Below are 26,053 nucleotides of genomic sequence, written 5' to 3'. Positions count from 1 at the left end.
GACCATTTGCTTGGAATATTTTTCCCCAACCTTTTACTCTGAGGCAATGTCTGTCCTTGTGATTGAGGTGTGTTTCTTGAATGCAGAAGAATGTTGGGTCATGTTTATGCATCCACTCTGTTAGTCTGTGTCTTTTTATTGGAGAATTGAGACCATTGATGTTGAGAGATATTAATGACCAGTGATTGGTAAGTCCCTTCATTTTTGGTATTTGTAACAGTCGAGATTTTGTGAGGTTGTGATTTTGCAATGGTATATTTACCTATTTCCTATGTAGTTTTGGTTGTAGTTTGACCAGTTGGGGTGGAGTTTTCTTTCTAATAGCTTCTGTAAAGCCGGATTTGTGGCTAGGTACTGTTTGAATTTGTTTTTGTCATAAAATAACTTGTCTTCTCCGTCAATGGTTATTGATAATTTTGCTGGATATAGTAGTCTTGCCTGGTATCTCTGTTCTCTTAGAGTTTGCAGCACCTCTGTCCAGGCCCTTCTGGCTTTCATGGTCTCTGCTGAGAAGTCAGGAGTAATTCTGATAGGTTTGCCTTCGTATGTTACTCGGCCTTTTTCTCTTGCCGCTTTCAATATTTTTTCCTTGTTCTGTATATTTTGTGTTGTTATTATTATGTGGCGGGAAGATTTTCCTTTCAGGTCTATTCTATTTGGTGTTCTGTAGGCCTCTTGTATGCTCGTATGCATCTCTTTCTTCAAATTGGGAAAATTTTCCTCCATTATTTGATTAAAGATGTGTTCTGGGCTGTGGAGTCGGCTATCTACTCTTTCCTCTATCCTTATTATTCTCAAGTTTCGTCTTTTCATGTTGTGTTTTAGTTCTTGAATGGTCTGTGTTAGGAACTTTTCAGATTTAGCATTTCCCTGAATGGTTGTTTCCAGTTCTGTGATTGTATCTTCAAATCCCGATATTCATTCTTCCATTTCTTGCAATCTGTTAGATAAGGCCACCTCTGAGATGCTTGCTTTCTTCTTTGATGCCTCTTGATCACGTTTTTCTTCTGTGTGTTCCTGCATCATAGCTTCCATTTTTATCTTCATGTCTTGGACTGCTTTAATGATTTCCATCATCTGGTTATTTATATTTTTCTGAAATTCTTCAAGTGCCTCTTTATATGACTCTTAACTTTTCAGCCCTCTTGTTTGCTTCCTCCTGCATTTGTTTACAAATTTTATTTGTTTCTTCCATTATCATCTTCTTTACTAAGGACTTGAGGTCATTTTCTTGCCTATCCATTGCTGTTAGATTCTCTAGGTTGTTTTCACTGGGAATGATGGGATCCAGAGATGCCAAACTGTTTTGGTTTTTGTTAGCATTCTTTCACTGTCCTCTTGTCATTTTGATGGCTCTGATGTTGGAAGGTATTTTGTAGTGACCTTCACTGGTTGAGAGTGGTTAATTGATGACTGATTATAGATCAGGTGCTCTTGCCTGTGGGGATCAGGGAGTATTTCCGTGGAACAGGTAGGTGATCTGGTTTCACTCCTGGTGATTTTCCTCTGCACCGTTGGCTCCAGGGTGAGTCAGCCAGAGTAGATATCTGTTTGGACTTTACTGCTGTAATTCAGATAGACAGTTTTGGGACCTAGAATAAGGTCCGCACACAGACGTTCTGTTTGTGTAAGTTGATCCCAGCTGCCTGTCCTTCCTGTGGCTTTGTAGTCAACACCCCGGGTAGTTCAGATCATCTGGGGGTGCATCTGTCTTTTAGCTCTGTTTCTATACCCTGTAGCGGTGTTCAACCTCTCCCAGAACTATATTCCTGGAGGGATCAAAGTCGCTCTTGGTCAGCAATTAGACACTGCAAGCAAAACCCACATTTCTTCTCCCGATAATGTGAGAGTACCTGCCTTGTTGGGGCCAGGAGCCCCAGCTAGGCTCTCTCATTCCGGGAGTGCAGGGCCAGAGCCTTGCAGCTGGGAAGTTAGTGAGACTAGTGTTGCAGAGCTCTGGCGGTCGCCCACGGAACCAGATCTTCCCGCCGGGCTATGTCGCTCCACTAACGCTCTAGGTCAGCAATTAGACACTACAAACATGACCCACCCACGTCTCCCACGTCTTGTCTCCCAATAATGTGAGAGTGCCTGCCTTGCTCAGGGCCCGGAGCCCGAGCTAGGCTCTCTTGTTCCGGGAGTGCAGGGCCAGAGCCTTGCAGCTGGGAGGTTAGTGAGACTAGGGTTGCAGAGCTCTGGTGGTCACCCATGGAACCAGATCTTCCCGCCGGCCTATGTTGCTCCACTAATGCTCTAGGTCAGCAATTAGACACTGCCAACACGACCCATCCACGTCTCGTCTCCCAATGATGTGGGAGTGTCTGCCTTTCTCAGGCCAGGAGCCCCAGCTAGGCTCTCTTGTTCGAGGAGTGCAAGGCCAGTACCTTGCGGCTGGGTAGGAACAATAGGGTTGCAGAGCTCTGGCGGAAGCCCACGGAACCAGGTCTTCCCACAGGGCTATGATGTTCAGCTATCGCTCTAGGCAAGTCCCACGTCTCTCGATAGGTCTGTGGAAGCAGTCCATGCTGATTACTCACTGCCTCTGTTTGCAGGCTCAGTCTGCTGTGATCGGTGTTAGGTTGGGCCCCGGATGGCCAGCGAGCTGCAGTTCTGCTTTAGCTGTCTCTGTTGGGTCCCACCGCCTGTGTTTCCACTCTGCCTAGGCGGGTGACCTCCGCAGTTTGGGGTGGTGTGGAAGGGGGACCTGGGGCAGATTTACCCTCTTCACTGAGACTCCTCTGGCTGGGGACTCTGGAAAATCCCCTCCCCAAACAGCAAGTCTGTGCTTTATATACAGGCTGCAGTTTGCATGTGGATTCCATTCCAGAGTTTGGGGAGTGCGTTTAGTAACTCTGGGATGTTGCTTGTCCCAGGGGGTTAGGCCCCCTGTTTGGTCTGTGGCCTTTGGGGCCCCACTCACCTACAGTTCTCAAAGTCCAGCAATCTGTTGCTCCACTTATGTCTCTGGTCTCCATGGAGTAGATCAGATACATGGCTTATTGGTCAGTGCCATCTTGGAATCCCCCCACACTGAATGATTTTAATGTGATCTTGAATTCAGATTACAAGTGTTTCTATGTTCACCAGAAAATTGGTCTGTAGCTCTTACTTGTTTGGTAATAAAATATTAAAAATGTAATAACCCATGCCTTTTCTGATCAGTTGTTACATAACTAAAATATTTTACCCCCTTTCCAAAAAAATCTACTTCATTGTCTATACATTTTATATTATGGGTTTCTACATTTTTAGAAAAATGTTACCTAAGCTTAAGAAACTCTACAAAATAGCTATGTGAACATAAAAAAAATCCTATTGGAATAGTTCAATCTTTGGTAGAGTTAGAAATATGAACTAAGATATTTGACCATCTTTCCAACATGACAGTGTTGAATTTGGCCCATGTAGCAGGTGACAAAATTAATTACCAAATGATCTGGAAGTGAAACATCACTTCATCACAGTTATATTTCTCTGTCAAAATAAAAGAACACACTAAATGTGATTTAGTGGTAATCATATTTAAATGCATATATACATTTTACAGATACTGCAGGCGCATGCATAAGACCTGCACAAGTTCAAACCAGAGAAAATTCCAGCACTGAGAATGGCAGATGAACACAAAATCCCACCCCTAGCCAAGAAATTATTTGCTAACAGAAAAATCAGTGTCACCCAATGGAGTGATATTAGGTATATCAATTACACTCTAGGAGTAATTGGCCAATAAAAACCCCCCAAAGCCAGGTGTGTGTGTGTGTGTGTGTGTGTGTGTGTGTAATTCTTGTTTTGGTCTTTTTATCTTACTGGGTTTATTTGTTTGTTTGTTTGTTTGCTTGCTTGCTTACATCTATGTTTGTTTTGATGTTTGCTTCTGTAGCTTTTTTTTTTTAAGAGAAAATATAAATTTGGGTGGGTGGGAAGTAGAAAGAATCTGGGAGGAGTTGAGGTAGGGAAAAACATGATCAAAATATGTTGTAAAAATTTTAAACTAAAAAAGAAAAACGGGGTAAAACTAAATGTTGAATTTCTTTGTTATTCATTTTACCTAATATGGTGTGGTAAACAGTGCATAAACTAGTATACTCTTATATAATAGCATGTAATAGCTATCATTTCTTCTATATGTTAAGCTATCATTTTTTAAATAAAAATAGAAAATATTACCTACAAAAAGAATTTAAAAAAATGACAAACTTGTAATCCCACCTGTAGGATCTCCTCGGTGCTAGAACCTACAGATGCTGGTAATTTTGCAGTCCCACACTAGTTCTGTGCCCCAGAGAGTTCAAGAGCTGCCCACCAATCAGGTGTGTGGCAGTAGACTTTGGAGGCTGTGTGCCCATTTCTGTGGGGACCAGGGACTTTGCGGTTTTCCCAGGTGGCCAGAGGCTGGACCCAACCTTCCTCCACAAAATTTGGACCCCTCTCACCTGTGTGGGTCACCAGTGTGGGTGTTTTGTGCTTCTCATATTGGTCCTTAGGTTGTAGAATAGTCACTTCTGTGCTGCTGATCAAACAAGGTGTGCATTAGGCACTGCCATTATAATTTTAGAACTGTATAACGCTTGTGAGAAATTATGTTTTCAGAACAAAAGAACTGGACACTGACCCTGGATTGGACCTGACAGGATTCATTCCTCTCAGCTTGCTAGACACTGACAACCTGTATCCTTCATGTTCCAGCCCCAGGACCTCAGTTGCTGTAATTCATCAAAAGAGAACAGCATAATAGAAAGCTTCTGGTCCTAATTGGCCCAGCACTTCAGTCTGTCCCTCACAGGACTCCTATTAAGCCTGGAATTTCTCAAAATTTAGAAACTGGACCACACATGCTATCACTGGCTTGCTTAACCAAGTTCCCCATTTTTATTTGGGCCCTTTCAAAAGTATTTTTTTGTCATAAATCAGCCTGAAGAAACATTAAGGGGATGATGTCCCATTTCCCCTAAGGAGGGTTGGGTAGGTTTCTGTTTGGGCTACAGGTGTTTATTTTCATCAGGATGTGGTTATAAGTCATTATTGGTCTTATACAGAGAGAAAACTAGGTTGTACTCAGGGACATCTCTCTTTTCCTTTATCTTTCTTTGGTATGTAAGGAGATAGGAGCTGAAAAGAAAGAAAGGGGTATAAAGAAATATAGAGGGAGGATGGAACAAAAGGTAGATTTTTAAATCTACTCCTCAACTCAAGGCCTTAAAATTGTTACTCACAAATAAGGTTATTTTTAATTCATTGGTATAGAATTTTGTATAATGATGCAAAATAAGTGTAATTTTAACATATAGGTATAGAATTCTAATCTAAGATTTTATATATATACATTCTAATATGAGGTATTATACCCTTCCAACTCAATTATAATACAAGGTTTACTCCCATTACAATGAAAGTGGTGCTGCAGGCTATTTAGTATAACTAAGCAATACAAGCTAATAGTTAGAGAACAAATCATAGTCATGTCAAATACTAGTCTAATATTGTCACAAGAATATATATCCTAGGTCTAACAGATAGATATGATTCTATAGCTATATAAGGTAAAATAGTTAAATAAGGTCTTCAAAGCCTCAGAGACCTACAGAATATGGCATTTAAAATGTTTTTATTATTCTAAAGATTTTTTAAACAATAAGACAAGTTAAGTCTTGGTAACACCCAGACTTCCTTAAAGAAGATGATGAGCATCAAAGAACCTCCTTATGGAGATAGCTTCTGATGTGGCAAACCAGCCACTGGGCAAAATGTTTTCATTTCTGCCACAGACAGAATTCTGCCTAAAAATGGGCAAGATTAGATGAGGCAGAGTCGATGGCTAAACTCTGCCAAGACAGGGTAAGCAAGTCCACAATAGTTCCTGCCTCACAAATATGTCTGTCAGCTATATTGAGCTAGAAGGCTGAAGATGATACTCCAATATTATAGAAAGTTTTGAGTGACTGTTCAGACAGTAAACTGTCTCTGAAAATTTTTTTTTTCATTTTGGAAACTGCTAACTTGTACTTCTAGTTAACTCAGGTAATTCCTTCTCAAGTCTCTGATGGGTTGAAGACTAGATAGTTTAGTCTTACTGCCAAGCTTAGTTGGTTAGGGGATAAGACGCTTTCAGATCTAGATAGATGTTCCAAGTTAATAGAGTTGAGATATGATAGATATTGATTTTCATTCAGCAATTTAGACGCAACAAAATAGAAAAGATGTTTACTTCAAGTTTGCCAAATACAAATAGCCAAATCACTATGAATATAATATTTATATAATTCCTGATTGTTTCATGGTTCTTCCAGCTGTATGTAGTTTATTTTCTTTATGTATAATGCTTTAAGTGTTTATGTTTTAAAAAAGAAACATAATAAAAATGGAAAGAAATATGACAAACAAGGAATGCTATTCATACTTTTTAATTTTTCATGGCTCACATGTGTGTGTGGGGTATGTGTGCATGTGCATTCATATACATGCCACGTTGATTGAATGAAGGCCAGAGAACAAATTTCAGGTGGTCATGTGGGACTCTAGGATCAAAAACTCAGGCCATCAAGCTAGACACCAAGTGTTTTTACCTGCTGGGTCATTTCATAGCTCTCTCATTCTTTTACACATAGGAAATACAGTTGCTAAAATTCCTTACCAGTAGGAAATATAAGCAATGTCTACACTTTCTCCTAAGGTCCCAAAAGCAAATGAAGACACAATTCTGCCATGTTTCACTCTGGGAATTAGTTTGCTGAGTTCACTTACAGGATAATTTACAGTGGTGTGGATGTGCTTCCTCCAGTAGGCTTTACCTGCACTTCCCAGCAGGAATGAAGTATCCAAGCCCCATAGTTGGAGACTCCCCTTGTCTTCCCTAACTCCTCTGACCTACGTTAGTCCCTCTCTGAGTGCTTGCTGTATATAACAGGTAGCAGGGAGAACCTTGATGTTGAGGTGGAGCCCAGAGGCCCTCCCACCCTCCGTGAGAGGGTGTAAAGAGTAAACAGTTTCCGATGTGATGATCACTTGCAAGAGGGTGCAGCTGTGTGTCTCAAGATGGCAGTTGATTGGCCTGAAATATAGTGTTTCATGGCAAGTAATAAGTCATGAAGTCTGTCAAGTAAATATGGCATGAGAGAGGAACCATCCTTGGATGTGGATTTCAAAATGGAAAAGAAAACAAAAATGATAGAAACTAAAAGAAGAAACTCCATAAGAGACTAAGGAAAGCTTGGGCGTGTACACTTAGAGTTGAGTGTGCCAACTCTTCATTGTGTTTCCAAATATTGCAATCAGATTTGGGGGAAATATATCAGCAACAACTGAGTGGTGAAAATGTTAACTTTCTAATGTAAGGTTACTGACTCCAGGCAAGTGAGGTCACAAATCAGAAGAGAGAACTTGTGGCTGCCACTTTCTCCCTATGGTCTTCACAGCCTCTTTGATGTCCTTATTCCTCAGGGTATAAATTACAGGATTGAGCATGGGTGTGACAACACTATACAGGACAGAGATCAATCTGTCTTTCTCTAGCGAGTAAGATGAGACGGGCCGCATATATGTGAATATGGCACTGCTGTAATAGAGAATGACAATGAGCAAGTGGGAGGCACAGGTGGAAAAGGCTTTGTGCCTCCCCTCAGAGGAGCGGATCCTCAGGATGGTGGAGATAATGTAGAGGTAGGAAAGAATGATGCACAGAAAAGGAGTCCAACTGATGAAGACCCCAATCGACAGCAAAGCCAACTCATTGATGGAAGTATCCCCACAAGACAAAATCAGCAAAGGGGGTATGTCACAGAAGAAATAATTGATCTGGTTGTTACCACAGAAGGGCAGGTGGAAGGTCAGAACTGTGTGTACCACAGAGTTGAGAAAACCACTTGTCCAGCACGAGGCTGCTAACCGGTGGCACAGGGCCTTGTTCATGATCAATAAATACCTTAAGGGCTTGCAGATAGCAATGTATCGGTCATATGCCATGGCTGCCAGGAGGAGACACTCTGAGCCTACAAAGAAAATGAATGCAAAGAGTTGGGTCACACAGCCTCCATAGGAAATGATTTTCTTCTCTGACAGAAGATGCACCATCATCTGGGGGACATTAGTAGTGGTGTAGCAGATGTCAATAATGGCAAGATTTCCTAGGAAATAATACATAGGTGTATGTAGGTGGGAATCAGCCATGGTCACCAAGATGATGAAAACATTCCCTCCTAAAGTGCACATGTACGTCAGAAAGAAGATGCTGAAGAGCAAAAACTGCAATTCATTCAGGTTGGAGAACCCCAGGATGATGAATTCAGATGGAGCTGTTTGATTCTTTCCTTCCATGATGTAAGCTTGTTTCCCTTTGTGAGTTTGACAAAAAGATACATAAATAATATCTACAAAACAATAAAACAAGTGTTATTGCTAGCAATGTCACCACCAAATTGGATACCAAACCACAGTGGAGCACTTCTTTGCAAGACACAACCCATTTCTGCCACTCAAAACATATGGATAGACCCTCAGTGATTCTCCCAGGAATTAAGTCCCTATGGAATACATAGTAATACCATTTTAAGCTGAAAAACACCATAGGAGGACTCTCTACCTTCTAAGAGTGCTCTTTTGATAATGGCTAGGTCAAGCTTTTCCACCTTCTCTTGGCGATCTGCATGGTGTAGTTTACAGAATGCCTGGACTTCAGATCCTACTGTACAGTCATCTCTGCTCCTCCTTTCTATCTTTGGATAAGGACATACAATAAGTGTCTTTCCTTTTCTCATTAGAAATTAATGTTTGAAAAAAAAAAAGAAATTAATGTTTGCAGAAAGACTCAAGTCCACATCCCAATTTGCACATCCATGTTGGTTTCTGTATTCATCACAATAACTACAAGTGGAACCAGCCTAGATATCCATCAACAGATGATTATATTCTTTTAAAATGTGGTACATATATGCAATGAAATTTTATGGTAAAGGGTCAGTTGATGGTATTTCACATAAATGGATCATTCCTGACTTAGAAATGAATCAGGAACGCTGGTCCGACATTAGGTACAGCAAATGGCTTCAGTTACTTAAAGAAAAGTAGGTTTATAAAGCAACTACAGGTCCAGAGAGATGACTCATCAAGTAAAAAACCTTGCAGAAAAGTCTGAGGATTTTAGTTCAATCTCTAGAACCCATAAGGTAGAAAGAAGGGGTAAACTCCCTCAGGCTGTCCTCTGACCTCCACACAGACATGCCATGAAACACACGAACACCCATGTTAAAAAACAAACAACAAAATAAATAGTAAAGCATTATATTGCTTTTATCCTGTATTATTTATATTTCTGATTCTACTGAACAGCACTGGCATTAGGAGTTATTTAAATTATTAAACTTTTAAATATTTAAAATATTAAATCTTTTTGTGTCTCCCATCCTTACTAATCAATAACATTGTTCAATTTACTTGTGACCTGATAAATTTCAGTAGTGAGCATGCAAATTAGATTCCATGACTTTGGAATCTTGTCACTTGTACTTTTATAATTTTTCCAAATATCAATGCCTGCTATAATTAGACCTCTATTGCTGTGATAAGCTCTATGTCCAAAAGCAACAAACATAACAACAGCTGAGATACTACATAGAAAGTTCTTCAACATGGTCAGAAAAATCATATAGTTCTTTCTATGGTTCATCAAAGAAACAGGGTATCTAGAATCAGCCAGTGCTTCTTGAATTTTTTGTTTGGGGAGCTTAGTTTACAGTGTGTCACTGAGGGAAATGAAGAACTTGAGGCAGGAACCTGGAGACAAGAAATGAAGGAGGAGCCATGAAGAAGTCCTGCTCCCAGGGCTTGTTCAGCTTGTTTCTTATAGAAGCCAGAACCACCTAACCAGAGATGGCGCCACCCACACTGAGCTGGTCTTACCACAGTTACTAATCAACAAACAAAAAAGCTGCTTTACAAACATTCTCGCAATCTAGTTCCCTCTTCCCAAATGATTCTAACTTATGCCAAGCTGACAAAAAACCTAGCCAACACTCTGGAAAATTCAAGAGCCATTGGCTGATTCAAAACTCCTTTTCTGTTTGATGAACTGTTGAAAGTACTACGTGGAGTTTTCTGATCATTATGAAGAACTTTCCACATAATATCTCAGCTGCTCATTTTTGTTTGATTAGTTTTCTTTTGGAGGCAGGGCCTTACCCTGTAGCCCTGGCTAGCCTCACTACTCACTATGCAGACAAGTTTGGCCTTACACTCATAAGAGATTTGCCTGCCTGTGGCTCTAAAGCCCTGGAATTAAAGACACGTGCTACCACACCTTGCTTCAGCTAACTTGTTACACAAATAGAGTGGTGTGCCCAGCATTATCTCTCCCATTTTTCTAGAATGAATCATAGCCTCAGCAAGATAAATTCTGGCATAAGTAACACAGCAGATAAAAAGACCTTCTCTCTCACAAGGATGTACATACAATTGGTTAGTTTTACCTAGTAAGAACCGAATTCTCTTTTAAAACATTTTTCTTGCTTTTAAGACAATTAAAGGTAATAGAATTGCATATTTTAGCCACAACATTACAAATTTTTATACCTTGTCCTTATAACTATTAATGTTCTATGCACACTCCCACAGAATCAATAATTAAACCTGATTGTTACCAAGCATCTAATATTCTACTTGAATGCTTATTTTAAAGAATCAAACTCTAGCGCATTTTTGCATTTCTTGGCCAAACTGAACATTATTTCAAATTTTATGTTTGTGTTACTAAGTGATACTTTTTCAGAGCCTAGGCTAAGTCAATTAATTAAAATATTTTAATTCCAAGAAGAATTATCACATAACAATCTAATTACCAAGTTATACTATATATTCATGTGCCTGGTGTTTGTTACACAAATTATAGAAATAATTTGAGAATTTTCAATGAAAGATAATATATATTTATTCAAAATATGTATTTTATTGATTTCCCTGACTTATACACAGTTTTATACATTTTAATTACATGTTTGAAAGGCAGTTTGCATTTTTAATTGCTTCCTTCACTTCTTGTGAACTACTGTGAAAATTTTCAGTGGTGGAAATGCAAATTGTATTTTCATAATGTAGTATCTCTCATCACCAGAATAAATAAATTCTGAAGTACAACATTCATTCTACAAAGGAAGAATCTCCGAGTACTAGTCTCTAATCTGCACTTATCCCACTTCTCATTCTGCCTCTGCTTTCATGGTATTTTTAAAAATTGTACTTCTGCATCAGAATTAATCCAACTCTGTAGCTCATGTTTTCTGTTCATTTTATTTAGCAAGCATATTTTTATAACTTTCTGCCTGCCACTCATGGGCATGTTTACTAAAGATGACGAAAAGCCAGCACTTAATCATGTGCTAGAATGCTATATTGACTCTACAATATCAATTTATAGATTAGGATTTGTAATATCTAGTGATCATAGTTATTTCTTTAAAGGAGAACAGTAAGTAAAGGGCATGCTTTGTTGGGAGGTCACTTAATAAAACTTCCCAGAAAAGATTCACTTGAGCCCCATGGATGAACAGCAATTGAGTGGATCCAGCAAGCTGGATGTAGAAATCTCTTCACATAAAGAGACGGGCACGTGCAAATGACCCAGGGGTAGGGGAAGTGTGAGACCTTGGCAGAGGCAAAGACGCTGCACTTCAGAAAGCAGGGCAAAGAGACTCTTCTAGGAAAGAGTGAATCATTAGGATCTAAGAGAAACAGGGAAAAGATCAGACATGAGACGTCTCTGTTCTGAGGAAAAAAAAACTGTGTTCCGAAATAAAACCATTACATATCTGTCCAAAAAATAATAATAAAGCATGTGGACAATGAAATAAAGGGGGAAGAATCAGGAAAAAATGAGCACGTTGGCTTCACTACTTCAGTCATTTGGGAACAGGTCCTGGAACTTCACACTAGAGAGCTGAGTTAGAAAGAAATGGAGGAGCTGGGTTACATCAGGGATGCAATCTTTAAAATTCAAAATGGGGAAGAAGGCACAAGTTTAACAAGCTAAACATTTTTTAAAAGGACCATGTGATAAGTCTCAGGGCATCTCATTCTAACAAACACACGGTACAAAAAAATATAAAATAGATATACCATGTTAAAATTAAAAGGTTAAGTAAGTTATAAGGATTAAATTGTTTTCTTAAAATGATACTGATAGAAATGGCAATGTTGAATTTCAGTCAGTTTAAAGCCATAATGAGTGGGCTGTGGTCCTGGTTTAACAAATGGTCTGTGGAGTTTCTCACTGAAACAAAGATAGCAGGAAGCAGTGGGCAGATCATGGTTTGGTTGTGGCCATGTTAAACTGGAGGCATCTCTGAGGTACCCAAGAAAATATTTCTTAAGAGAATTAGTTCTTGAACTTCAGAACAAATGTATGTATGTAATACATCAACATGCATGTGAATGAATGAGGATGAGTAAAGACAGGAATATGGGTTTGAACATTTCTTAAGGTCTCAATGAACTTGCTACACTGATTAACTAAACAGAAGACAGATGAGGAAAAAAAGTAATAGAATGAAAAAGTCCAGGAAAGCACTGAATCAGGGTTGAAGTATAAAAACTTGGGAGCTCTTTGTAAATACAAAAAAAAAAAAAAAAAAAAAAAAAAGCCAATGGACAGGACATTCTCCACAGTTGAGTGGAGAGTGGGAAATGACTTTCACACATACTCTGGTGCCCCATATTTGACCATGTCCCCTGGATGGGGCGGCCTGGTGGCACTCAGAGGAAGGACAGCAGGTTACCAAGAAGAGACTTGATAACATATGAGCATATACAGAGAGAGGAAGTCCCCCTCAGGAACAGTCATAGGGGAGGGAAGTAAGGGGAAAATGGGAGGGAGGGAGGAATGGGAGGATACAAGGGAGGGGATAACAATTGAGATGTAATATGAATAAATTAATAAAATATATTTTTTATAAAAAGAAAAGCCCTAGGTACCCTACCTGTTTCTCACAAGGCGCTTTTTCTGATGATGGCTGTCCCTTCCTATGTCCCGGCAGCCGCAATCCACCTACAGATGAGTGACAGAGGAAGAAACTGGGTCACAGATCCACCTTCCACTTCAGCATCTGCCTCACAGAGAACAAACTCCCAGTAAGGCCCTGAAGCACATGCTTTGACACATAGGGTCATGCCCAAGTCTCCTGTGCCTTGAGTGCCTTCTCTCTTCCTTTGCCCAGTCCATGAGCAAGCTCTCACATGGTGGATAGATACTGATAAAGAAGATAGATAGACTAACTGAAACAATAGATGTTTCTCCACCAAGGTTACTTGCCTTGTAACTTTTCCTACAACAGGATTCACAATTTTAGTATTTACAGACACTCAGCCTATATGCTTCTCCCTAACCCTGTTTCTGTCTGTCAATCTTTATTTATTCAAACTTCAACTTAAATGCCACCTTTCGCTTCAGTTACAAAAGATGTTTCTCCCATCCTGCAAACTCTAGGGGGCTTTGTTTCAATATCAGCTATAAAACAAGTATTATCTGTTTATTTTTTTGACTTTAATCTCCAATTCTGGCCATAAATCTCTTCAGAATAGATACCCTCTCTTATGTATTTCCTGATAGGATAATGTACGTATTTGTTTAAAAAAAATTAGTAATACCCCAAACCCTTTGGAATGTCAGACATTAGTAAGATTTCCAAGAAAGGGGGGGGGGGGGGAAGAGGTACTGTACTTCTCTTTTACATGGTCAGTAGAACGAAGGAAAGTTCCTAAAAAGCACATCATCATTATTCACATATAAACCAAAGGAGTTAAAAATGTATTGTTATAAAAGTTAATGAGGTCACACAGTCAATAAATTCACAGTAAAATCAGAAAAACAATCTTTTCATTTCCAAATCTAGAGCAAAGATCCTGTCAGTGGCCCCAAATGAAGTAGGCTAACTCAACACGAAACAGCCTGAGCAAAATGAATGCCCACATAAAGAAGAAATACTCACTCGGAGATACAGGAGAAACGATGTCTTTCTCCTCTTGCAAAACTAGACAACAGTATAACACAAGAGGAAAACAGAAATGTTTTTAAAGTAATCTTACATGGTAAGAACTCAAGAATGACTTTAAGCACTCACATGGATATGTATTCAAAACAGTCATGAGAAAAGGCGGCTCTTTGTCTGGGGACTCTTAATTCAAAGGGATCTAATCTCTCTCTAAAGAGTGTGCTCAAGAAGACAACCTTAGAAATGCAGACTCTTACATAACACAGGCAATCTACACTATGTCTTCTGCAGAGCACGTGGCGGGGGGTTGGATTATCTGTTATTTATCACTGAAGGCATGTAAAATTGTCATTACAAGATCCCAAAACTAAATAAGAGATAGATGCAACAGTGTCAGACAATTCTACTTAGAGACCCAAACTGTCTTCCTGATACTGTCTGTAATCCAGCCAGTAGTTCAGTGTCCTTTATTGAATAAGTGATCATCACTCTGACAAAGATATCCCATTGCATTCCATAGAAATTAACAAAAGTTAAAGAATCTCCATAGTGTGCACACCAACCCACTCATGCCCTGAGGGAACATTGGCATGTTAGGATTCTTCACCTGGGAGCCCTCTGCTTCTTACACCTTCCTTTTGTGCCAGCACTCAGTCTTTCATCAACAGATCAGGGCAGAAAACTCTATCTCTGAGAGTAATGGAGTTATAGCTAAGCAAACAAAAACTACTTTCTTAGCTGTGATCAAAAACACTCAGCAGGGATCGCAGTGCAGACTCCAAGAGCTGGTGCAGTTCTGCTTTTAAAAGGTGCAGAGTAATCCCTGGAGAGACTCAGAGTGCCACGAGCAGCTTCAGTCTCTGTAGGCAAGTTCACAAGACAAGACCCTGCAGACGGAGAGAGTCCCACATCCTGGTTTTGTTTTGTTTTTCCTATTTTCTTCCACAGGATGAGACATCTGCCTTACATGGAACTGAGCTGCAGGTAATATTTTTTTCCAGGTTTCCCTCTTCCCTACTGTGGCATCAAGAGCTCCTGACTTCTTTCTGAAACTGGTACCGTGGCTGCCCAAATGTCAGTCTTGTCAGTACAATGTGAGAAAGTGACACAACCACTGAGTTCTGTGCCTTTCTCCACACTTCCCCTTTTCTCTTCCCCAGCTGACACTCTGATGAAATTTTTAACATTCTCTGGGCATCAGTCTCCTTGTTGAAAATAAAGATGTGAATATGGGTTTGTTTTATATTTAAATTGTGGTTAAGAGATTCATTTACAATTAATAAAAAGAAAAAAAGAGATTCATTTACAAAGATGATATATAAAATTTAACAAATTGCTCACACATTTTGTATCTCCCCATCCAATGCTGAGCTCAGTATTACAGTTTTACCCTCTGCCCTGAAATAGGTATATAAAATATCTCCTTTTTTATATCCACTTTGGTTTGGACATTTACTCCCACTGGGTGTGTAAACTGGGGAACTCTGGAACAGGTGAAAGCTAGTCTAACTTATGGCCTGCAAAGATCATGGTACCAAGCAGTAGTTTGTGGAATGCAAAGCAAGATAAACTTCTAGAGAAAATGCAGCCCTGACACTAACATGCTCTGAAGCATCTAGCCTCAAACAGTGTACACTGTACAGTGAAAACAGGGAAGCACAGTACACTCCAGATGAGACCCTTTCTTAGTTGAGCTGACTAGGCAGTCACCAATGTCAATGGCCTGGAAAGAATCTCTCTCTCTCTCTCTCTCTCTCTCTCTCTCTCTCTCTCTCTCTCTCTCTCTCTCTCTCTCTCTCCCTCTCTCTCTCCACCTCCCTCCCTCCCTCTCCCCCCCTTCCCCTCTGTCCCCTCCTTTCCCCTCCCTCTCTCCTTCTTCCTTTCTTCCTTCCTTCCTTCCTTTCTTTCTATGTCTGAGACAAGGTTTCTTTGCATACCCTGGCTGTGTGAAAACTCTCTCTGTAGACCAGCCTGGCCTTGAACTCAGAGATCCACTTGTCTCTGCCTCCCAAGTGCTGTGATTAAAGGTGTGCTCCACCACCACCTGGCAAGCCTCTATTTTTTAGCTACTCTTTCATTTTTTCTTTTGTTCTCTCTGTTGATCCTAGATTTTGGTCTTTTTTATTAATGTTTTAGGATAGCATGGGGAATTATTTATTTATTCTTACATTGAGAAACATGTGACACATTTGTTCCACTTTGTCATCCCTCCTACATTCTGTTCCCTCATACCCAAAGCCACAAGTTGCTGATCTACTTCCTCTCCACAAAGTAGTCCTGCATTTCATACTTACATCACATGTGATCCATTCTCAAGTCTCCTCTCTCCCTCCTCCTTTAAGAAAATGTTCTTCTTGAACATTATGATAGGCGGATCTGGGCCCAGGAGTTCAGCTCAAAGTATGACACCAGCCAAGGACAATATGTGCAGTAAACTTCAAACCCTTAACCAGATCTAGCCAATGGACAGGACAGTCTCCACAGTTGAGTGGAGAGTGGAGAGTGGGGACTGACTTTCATACAAACTCAGGTGCACTGTATTTGACCACATTCCCTTGATGGGGAGACTTGGTGACCCTCAGAGGAAGGATAGCAGGCTACTAAGAAGACACTTGATACCCTATGAACATATACAGGGGGAGGAGGTCCCCCTCAGCCACAGTCATAGGAGAGGAGAGTAGGGGGTAAGTGGAAGGGAGGGAGGAATAGGAGGATACAAGGGATGGGATAACAATTGAGATGTAATATGAGTGAATTAATAAAAAAAGATATTAATTTTAAAAAAGAAAATGTTCTTCTCTCTCATAATCTTTATAGTTCTGTGACCTGTGTGAGTGTGTGTGTGTGTGTGTGTGTGTGTGTGTGTGTGTGTGTGTGTGTGTGTGTGAGTGTGTGAGTGTGTGGGGTGGAAGACAGAGACAGAGAGATTATACATACAGTATTTGTTTTTCTGAGTCTGTCTGATTTCACTAAATGACTATTTCTGGTTCTAGCAACATTTCTACAAATGCTGTGGTTTCGTTTCAAGTAAAAGTCTAAAAAGTCTACTACGTGCATGCACCACACCTACTCCACTCATTCGTTAATATAGTCTGAGCTGGTTCTATTTCATTGATATTTTAGACAAGGCGTATCAAAAGACAAACAAATATGTGCAAGTATCTCGCATGCTGCCTTAAATTCCTCTAACATATACCTAAGAGATGTATGGTTGTTGGGTCATATAGTAGTTCAAGTTTTAGTTTTTGAGAACGTTTCATAACAATCTCCATCATTCGTTGTCATATATTTTATGATAGCCTTTCTGACTGGGACAAGATGGAATCTCAAAGCAATTCTAACAGGTAATCTCCCAGGATTTGGAAGTGAAACACTGCTTCAAGTATCATTGCCCACTTTTGTTTCTCCTTTTAGGAACTTCCTGTTCACCTCCCTAACTTGTCTATTGACTGCACAGTGGTAGGGGGTGGTGCTTAACTTTGCAATTCATTATATATGTTATGTATCTTTCTAATACGAAGTTGGCAAAGGTTTTTGGTATTAGAGGCTCTTTCCTCATTCTGTGATGGTTACAATTGCTGCACTGAAACTCTCTTATTCCATGTAATCCCATTTGCCTATTCTTGGGGCTTTAAAAAAATATAATACTACCATCTTTTTCAGAAAACTTGAAACATTTTTCCTGACGTTTTTCTCTAACAGTTTCAAATCTGCACGTCTGACATTGTTGCTCCAATCTGAAGTGATTTCCACCAAGAGTGCGAGATGTGGATCTAGCAGTTTGTCTGTGAAGAAATTCAATTCTGCGTCCTCTATATGTTAAGGAGCTTTCTCCAGCACATGTTCTTTATATCGTTATCAAACATTAATGACCCTGGGTGTTTGCAAATATTTCTGTGTCCTCAGCTCTATTTCACTGTCCCAGTGTGGGTTTTTGTTATTGTCGTGTTTGATATTTCTGTGTCCTCAGCTCTATTTCACTGTCCCAGTGTGGGTTTTGTTATTGTCGTGTTTGATATTTCTGTGTCCTCAGCTCTATTTCACTGTCCCAGTGTGGGTTTTTGTTATTGTCGTGTTTGATATTTCTGTGTCCTCAGCTCTATTTCACTGTCCCAGTGTGGGTTTTTGTTATTGTCGTGTTTGTAATGGTGGCTCTATAATGCAATCTGAGACCAAGCATAGTGATGTCTCCAGGGTTGTCCTTCTGTTTCGAATACTTTTGGCTCTTTGAGTCTATAGTGATTCTGTATGGACCTTGGGATTGTTTTATAGTTTGGTTAAAACTTTACAATTTTGGTAATATATCCATTTTTCTGCATTGACTCTGGCAATCCATGAACACTCTGTTTCCTAGTGTGTCCAGTTTCTTGCTTCGGTACATTAAGCCTTTTCTGGGTAGAGGTCTTTCCTTCATTAGATTCACTTTTACATGTTTCATCTTCCAGAAAACCAGCGTAATGAGAGCTTTTCCATGACTTGTCAGCAAGGTCATTACTGGTGTATTGAAAGCTATGTTTGTATGTTGATTTGCATGTTGCCTGCTTCACTCTGGCAAAGTCATTAGCATCTTATATGCATAGGCTCCTGTTATAAAAAAATTAGGATAAAATTACTTCTTTTTCTATTTGTATTTCCTCCTTTTCTCTTGCTTTATTGCCCTAGCCTCAACCTCAAGTTCTATGTTGAATAAGCATAAGAGGAACACCTTGTCTTGTCCTTGATTTTAGAGATAATGCCTGTATTTTTTTCTCATTTAGTATAATGTTGTCTATAGTTTTGCCATATGTATCCTTTATTGTAGCTTACTTTTATAGAAGCACGTGGGGAAGCATGAAGTTATTTTCCCTCTCTTCAGAGGGAAATTTAACAGGTTGGATCAGAAAGGCAGTCTCTCTCTCTCTCTCTCTCTCTCTCTCTCTCTCTCTCTCTCTCTCTCTCTCTCTCTCTCTCTCTCTCTGTCTCTCTCTCTCTGTCTCTCTCTCTCTCACTGTGTGTGTGTGTGTTTGTGTGTGTGTATCTGTGTGTGTGTCTGTGTGTGTGTCTGTGTGTGTGTGTCTGTGTGTCTGTGTGTGTGTCTGTGTGTGCGTCTGTGTGTGTGTGTGTGTGTGTGTGTGTGTGTGTGTGTGTGTGTGTTGGAAGGGTTCTCCCACTTTCCTGTCAGGGTGTATTGTCTGATGCAGGTGACAGATTTCTATTATTGAGTTGAATGCCTTCAGCAACGCTACAACTTCAGAAGTCACCTTCCACCTTCTCTCATAAATCACCCACTCTCCATCCCCGCATACTAACAGGAACACACCACTAAGAGTATGGGCATAGGAAATTCTCCAACTGCTGGGTTTCCACTAAATATTTTCTAGGACTATGAGAGTACAGAAAGCAGTGAAACCAAGGTAATCTCTTCCGGTTCACAAGGCAGAGGCACTGAATTTACCTGGTCGGTAAATTCACTCTTCAAATACGTCTAAGAATTATTTTCCCAGGGTGCAGCAGCCTTTCCTGTATAGTTGCATCCTTAGCTTCTCCTGCAGCACTGTCTACTCCCCCTGACATGTGCTGTGACTCTGTGCCCAAGTCAGGGGATATAATGCTTATTTGGAGGGAGAGGTTCACTTGCTTATCAACGGGAGAGGGAAGGCATTTATAATTTCAAGACAAAAACTGTATGAGCTTCTGCTCTTGATGGCCTAAAGGATTGCCTTTAGACAAGCTGTGAACACACTAGGAACTGCAGTGGATCCCTTGCCAGTGCTGTTTGCCGCCCATATCTTAAACCATGTTTTTGCAGAGTCCTACATTTTGTACCCATGGAATTTGGAAACATTTTCCCTCTCTACTAGCTGAAAAGTCCTTCCAATGCATACTCCTCCCCTTCTCTGCTGCTTTTGTCTAGTGCATGATGTCAAGGTGTAGTGTATTCTTTTACCAACCTAAGGGTCAGTGTATCTGGATTTCCCCTCTTCTGTGTCTCCTTTTTACTGCTTATACATTTCCACACGATTCATGCATACCTCACATTCTGTTTCAGACTGTAGGTGTCTGTGCACCACCATCTTTCCTGGACAGACTCATATGATAGTGTTTGAGACTCTGCATTGCTAATAGCCTTGAATAAGCTATGGACATCCACATTACTGAAAGCAATATCCCACACATACTGTTTTTTAATGATTTCCTTCACATACTTCAACCTGTAGTATAACAGGTTAAATAAAGACAGAAGTATATATAAAAATCCAGAAGTGAAAGACATGCAAAATTGCAGCATGTGATAAAAAAAAAATCCAGTCATCTCAGCATATTTTGGGTAGCAGTTATTTTTCATAAAATAATATTCCTTAATACATTACTAAAATCTCTTAAGTAAATTATTTTAATAATTTATTTGTATTTTATATACATTGGTGCTTTGTCTGCATATATGCCTGTGTAAGGGTGTCAGACGAGCAGTCAGTGCTCTTAACCACTGAGCCATCTCTCCAGCACAAGTGAATTATCTTTTAAAGTTTTATTTCCAATGCGATAAATACTGGTAGAGAAAACGCACAATTAGGAGTTCACCCTAATTCTTAAAGGAAGAGAGACTAAAACCTTAGCAAGACTTGGGGGAAACAATGTAACAATGATCAGTGGGTGCAGGTTAGGGGTCTAGCAGAAGGGCGCAGGTGCACAGGCAGAGGTTCCTGAGATCTGCTTGGGTAGCCCAGCAAGGGGATTCCTCACAATCCTGGAGTTTCCCTTCATTTGTAAGCCAAGTGAAGATCTTCTGCATGGACACTGATGACTGGACTCCAATTCTCTTTCCCATTGGGTACCAAGTTCCTAGAGAAACACTGTAGTGGTTCCCTGTTATATAGTCACCACAAACCCATAGAGACTGGCTCTCACCAAATCCAGAGAATGGAGATGTCAGCACTCTTCACTGTGTACCTGCTGCTGGGGGCTTCCCTTGCCCTGACCCAGACCTTTAAAGGTGAGTGCTGGTCTTGAGGGTAGCATTTTACAAGGAGAGTACCTGGGAAGCCCACCCAAACAGACTCTTCCAGCAGGGCTGCCCACACTTGGATTCCCTTGAGCCCTGCACCGCCTGTTTCCCTTCCACTACCTGCCCTAGGTCCCCATGGGAGGAGGGTCAAACCAGACATCAGCCCCTTGTTTCCTTCAGGTTCTCACTCCTTGTGGTACTTCGACATCACAGTGCCAAGACCTGGCCTAGAGGAGCCCCTCTACATGACTATTGGCTATGTGGATGACACAGAGTTAGTGCATTTCACCACTGAGTCAGCAAATCCTAGGTTTGAACCCCGGGTGCCCTGGATGGAGCATGTGGGACAGAAGTACTGGGATGATGAGACATGTGTTGGCATATGTGAAGCACATGAGATTCAAGTGTACTTTCAAAAGCTGCGAGGCTACTACCACCAGAACCAGAACAGTAAGTGGCCCTGAGCTCAGGTGACGGTCAAGCCTCTTCCACATCCCCACATCCCCACATCCCCACATCCCCACATCCCCACATCCCTACATCCCCACATCCCCACATCCCCACATCACCACATCCCCAGGTGCAAGATTCATGCTGAGGCTGTGAGACCACAGAGAGCCTTGACCCAGAAGAGCTAAGTGGACTATAAGCCCTTTATGGTTCTTAGTTTAGGTCCAAATATGGTGGGGTGGGTAGGGAGGACTAAAAGACAGGGACAAGTGCATGGGACTGACTTGTGGGATGGGGCCAGGTTCTCACACCATCCAAAGGATGACCGGCTGCTACATTGGATCAGATGGGCACCTGCTTCATGCATACCATCAGTTTGGCTATGATGGGCATGATTACCTCACCCTGAACGAAGATCTGAGTACCTGGACTGCAGCAGACATGGCTGCTGAGATCACCACTAATGAGGCTGCATTCTGGAGGGACTACTTGCAGGGCCTTTGTGTGGTGTCACTCCTTAACTTCCTGGAAATGGGAAATGAAACTCTACTGTGTGCAGGTAAGAGGAGCAAAGAATTTACTCCTCCTAATTAACTGGAGCCCATGTCTCCTGAGAAGGAAGGAAAATGGTAACAACTGGAATTCTGTGTCTGTCTGTCTGCCTGTTTATGTCTGTCTCTGACTTTGTCTCTCTTTGTTTCTCTCTGTTTGTTTCTGTCTCTATCTCATCTCTCTGTTTCTGTGTGTGTCTCTCTGTCTCTCTGTTTCTCTCTGTCTTTCTCTGTCTCTGTCTCTCTCTGTGTGTCTGTCTCTGTCTCTCTCTACACACACACACACACACACACACACACACACACACACACACACACACCAGGAGAGGGAAGCGTGATCCTGGGTTTCCTGGCCCAACCTCAGAGAATGACTCTCCAGAGGGCTCACTCTTCTCTCAGTCTATCTCAGTACAGGAGAAAAGATCTCTAAAACTGCCATTCCCTTCCATCTGTAGTCCATTGTGAACCATGGCCTGTCTCGGGTTAGATTCTCTTCCCACACTTGGTGGTATGGTATGGCTGCCATAATGTAGAGTTTCTCAGCCCCACTCAGTCAGGACAAGAGGTGTATTTTTCCTGTTAACCTAGAATCTCCTCCCCTAGGGTAGTTCACCCTGATTCTAAAACTTTTCAGGCAATCTATTTCCCCAGATGCCTGAGTAGTGGGTGATGAGTAGGTTTGAGTACTTCCCACCCTATTTTCTTTTTCTTTTTTTTTTTTTCTCTTTCACAACAGATTTTATTGGCTGAGGAACAGATACAGACATTTCAATTCTTAACAAAAGTCACCTATTGTGTTCATGTACCCACATGAAAAGCCACTGAGTTCTCTCTTGGAACTTGTTCTACTAACGTTCCAGACTCAAATTTGACAGGTTTTCCTTAAGACCCACATAACAATCAAATGTTCACAATCCTCAAGTCCACTGACTCACAATTTTATGCCACAAACAGTACATACTCAACATTTCCACCTTTCACAGCACATTATCACAGTTACTAGAAAAATGGACTGCCATGACCAGAGACGTTACAATTGTGACAGGGCAAGGACCAAGGAGTGGTTTTCTTAGGAAACAGCTCTAATAGGAACAGGAGACCAGATTTAACTGAAAATATTAATATTCCAGACATGAATGCATGACTGAGACTCCAAATTGCCATTTAGCACGCTGTGTGGTAGGATATAAAACTAGCCCCTCTACGGAATGTTATGGTGACCCCCAAGACAGTCACAGCCTCTCCTGATTCAGTATCCCACCCTATTTTCTGTCTGTTCCTAAACTGATTAGGATAGCAGTTAGTCCTGAGAAAATTTCCAACTCTTCCCTCTCAGATCCCCCCAAAGTACATGTGACTCATCATCCCAGACCTGAAGGAGATGCCACCCTGAGGTGCTGGGCCCTGGGCTTCTACCCTTCAGAGATAATGCTGACCTGGCAGAGGAATGGGGAAGGCCTGACCCAGGACATGGAGCTTGTGGAGACCAGGCCTGCCCACCTTCCAGAAGTGGGCAGCTGTGGTGGTGCCTTCTGGAGAAGAGCAGAAATACGTGTGCCATGTGCAGCATGAGGGTCTGCCTGAGCTCATCACCGTGATATGGAGTAAGTAGGGTGTGGGCACATAATCTGTTGTCGGGGGAAGAACAAGCCCTTCTGGAGACCCTAAGCAGGGTCAAGGCTGAGATCCGGGGTCAGGGTCCCACATCTTTCTTTCCTTTCCAGGCAGGCCTCTCCAGTCCTTCATCCCAATCATAATAGGTGCTGTTGGCCTTGTTCTCCTGGGAGCTTCAGTGGCTGCTGCTGTAATGTGGAAGAAGAGCTCAGGTAGGGAAAGGGGAAGCCTGAGTTTTCTTTCCAACCAAGGGACTCCAAGCCCCAGACACTTTCTCAGCCTCCTTGCTGGGAAGAGTGCTGCCCATTATTCCTGAAGGCATCATTCTGAATGTCATAGTCACAAATATTTAAATCCCAAAAGATCAAAATCCCAAAATCAATATATTTTTAATTCAGCTAAAAACATTAAGCAATATTTAAAGGGGTAGTTACTTTAAAAAAATAAAAGCATGACAGAACAGGGAGCTTGTTATTCAATAAAATCAGTCCTAGCATAAACATTTGTATGTGTGTGGACTCAGACACTCATGTGGCATTGAAATCATATGAACCATATTCACAAAGACCTAGGTGGACAAACAAAATGTATAAACACATATCCCTATTGTCAGTTGTGTACAAGGAGCATTATACCTGAAGTTGTCTGAACTACTAGGGCAGACAATATAAGTCTTCTGGGAAATTTAATCAAAATCCATAGTGGAGTACCACCAATATCCAGTCACCAAAGACCAAAGGTCTTGATAAATTTTATCTTATACAGATGCAGACATACAAAAAGGCCATCTCCACATATTGACGATGTTTCTATCTTTCATATTGTACCATGCTCACAAAGTTCATACTTAATGCATCTTCATAGGCTCAATTTTGCCAGATATGTAAACTGAATTAGAACCCTTAGGAAAAAAAATCTTCACACAATTTGAACCTCCATTGTTAGAAATAATGCAAGAATGGAATAAATAATACCTATTTATGTAATGCTGAGGATTTTAAATAAAACTGAAACAACTAAAATTGATGTGGGGGAGGAAAAAGGTATTACAGGGCTAGATCAGGGATGGTTCATAGAGCTGGTGGGTTTTAGTAATTGTCAATTATACTTTGAAGGATTATGTCATAATATGTGGGAATCTGTGTAAGAAAATTGTGAACTATGGATGAAGCAGACAGAGTGAAGAATGCTCTTCCCACAAAGTGGTCTTCTAAAAAGAATTGCACAAACTATGATAAATGAATGTACTTCAAAGCAAGAGCATGAGGAAAATTCCCTGCCATCTCCAATTATCTCTGTGGGAAAGGGAAAGGCCTGGGAGAAATGGTCATGGTCCCTTTCACATGGTCAAAGATGATTAGACAAAACATTATGTGTATTCCCTCACTGTATTTGTATGTATTTAAGGTAACTGTAAACATCCCATCATGTTTTGCTTGCTTTGATAATAAAAGCAAGAAATGCTGTCTTTGCACTACTCTTGAGTCTAAAACCCAGTCCTGGTTCACCACACAGGGAAATGCAATGCCCTTTGGCCCTCAGGGACTTATCCTTGATGATCATGAACAATAGTGAATCAATCTAAATGAAAAGCAGCTCTTTCTTCCTTGCTCTTGCTTAAAGAATATGTGCACATTTGCTTCCATGTGTTACTGCTGAGTTTCATGTTGCGTACATGAATAACAGACCCTGAGCTGAGCATTTTCTTTACATTTGCCAGTCTGCTGTGCCACACTTCTCCATATGCAGAAGCCCATTCTACGTGCACTCATATATAGGCCACAAGTTGTCATAAAGAGATATCGTAGGGGGCAACATAGCTCCATATGTTCTTTCATATCCTCTGTTTTAGTTAGGGGTTACACAGCTATGAGAAAACACCATGACCAAAAGCAACTTCGGAGGGAAAGGGTTTATTTCACTCACACTTCTAATAACAGTTCTTAATTGAAAGCAGTTAGGGCAGAAACTCAAACAGAACAAGTGAAAGATGATACACAAGCCATGGAGCAACGATGCTCCCTGACTTGCTCAGTCGGCTTTCTTCTAGCACCTAGAACTGGGCCATCACCTATCAACCACTAAGAAAATACTCTACAGGTTTGCCTACAGCTAGACCTTATGGAGGCATTTTCTCAATTGAAGGTCTCTCCTCTCAAATGACTCTAGCTTGCATCAAGTTCACACACACACACACACACACACACACACACACACACACACACACAACTAGCCAGCCAAGACATTCTCAATGCACAAGTTTGTTTGCCAACAAACCACAGACATCTCAGTTCCTTCAGACACATGAAGTTCTAAATCCTTTAAGATGTTCACTATTGGGTCAGGAAGCAGAGGCATGCAAATATTTGTGAGGCTGAGAGCAGCCTGGGCTATATAGCAAGCTCTGGACCCAGTCCAGCCACATTCTTTAGCCTTACTCTTTTCTCATCAAATCTGCAACACACTCAATACATCAAACA

General features: G+C 40.9%; 2 protein-coding genes across 2 annotated transcripts; one reads left to right on the top strand and one right to left on the bottom strand.

The window, feature by feature from the left end:
• Positions 1 to 7,359: 7,359 nt before the first annotated feature.
• Positions 7,360 to 8,313, bottom strand: LOC127191060 (olfactory receptor 5V1-like). Its single transcript, XM_051148296.1, has one exon. It carries the CDS (start codon positions 8,311 to 8,313, stop codon positions 7,360 to 7,362), a length of 954 nt encoding a protein of 317 aa, XP_051004253.1.
• Positions 8,314 to 20,873: 12,560 nt separating this feature from the next.
• On the top strand, positions 20,874 to 25,031 carry LOC127191059 (patr class I histocompatibility antigen, B-2 alpha chain-like). Its single transcript, XM_051148295.1, is given in 7 exon segments — positions 20,874 to 20,946; positions 21,139 to 21,408; positions 21,710 to 21,967; positions 23,296 to 23,455; positions 23,457 to 23,563; positions 23,684 to 23,785; positions 24,689 to 25,031. Coding segments are annotated over 7 exon segments (1,002 nt in total). The 3' UTR covers positions 24,721 to 25,031.
• Positions 25,032 to 26,053: the final 1,022 nt, after the last annotated feature.

The sequence above is a fragment of the Acomys russatus genome, chromosome 6 (genome assembly GCF_903995435.1).
Source record: "Acomys russatus chromosome 6, mAcoRus1.1, whole genome shotgun sequence".
Lineage (NCBI taxonomy): Eukaryota > Metazoa > Chordata > Mammalia > Rodentia > Muridae > Acomys > Acomys russatus.
Note: the sequence above shows the minus strand (reverse complement) of the source record. Positions and strands in the feature narration are given on the sequence as shown.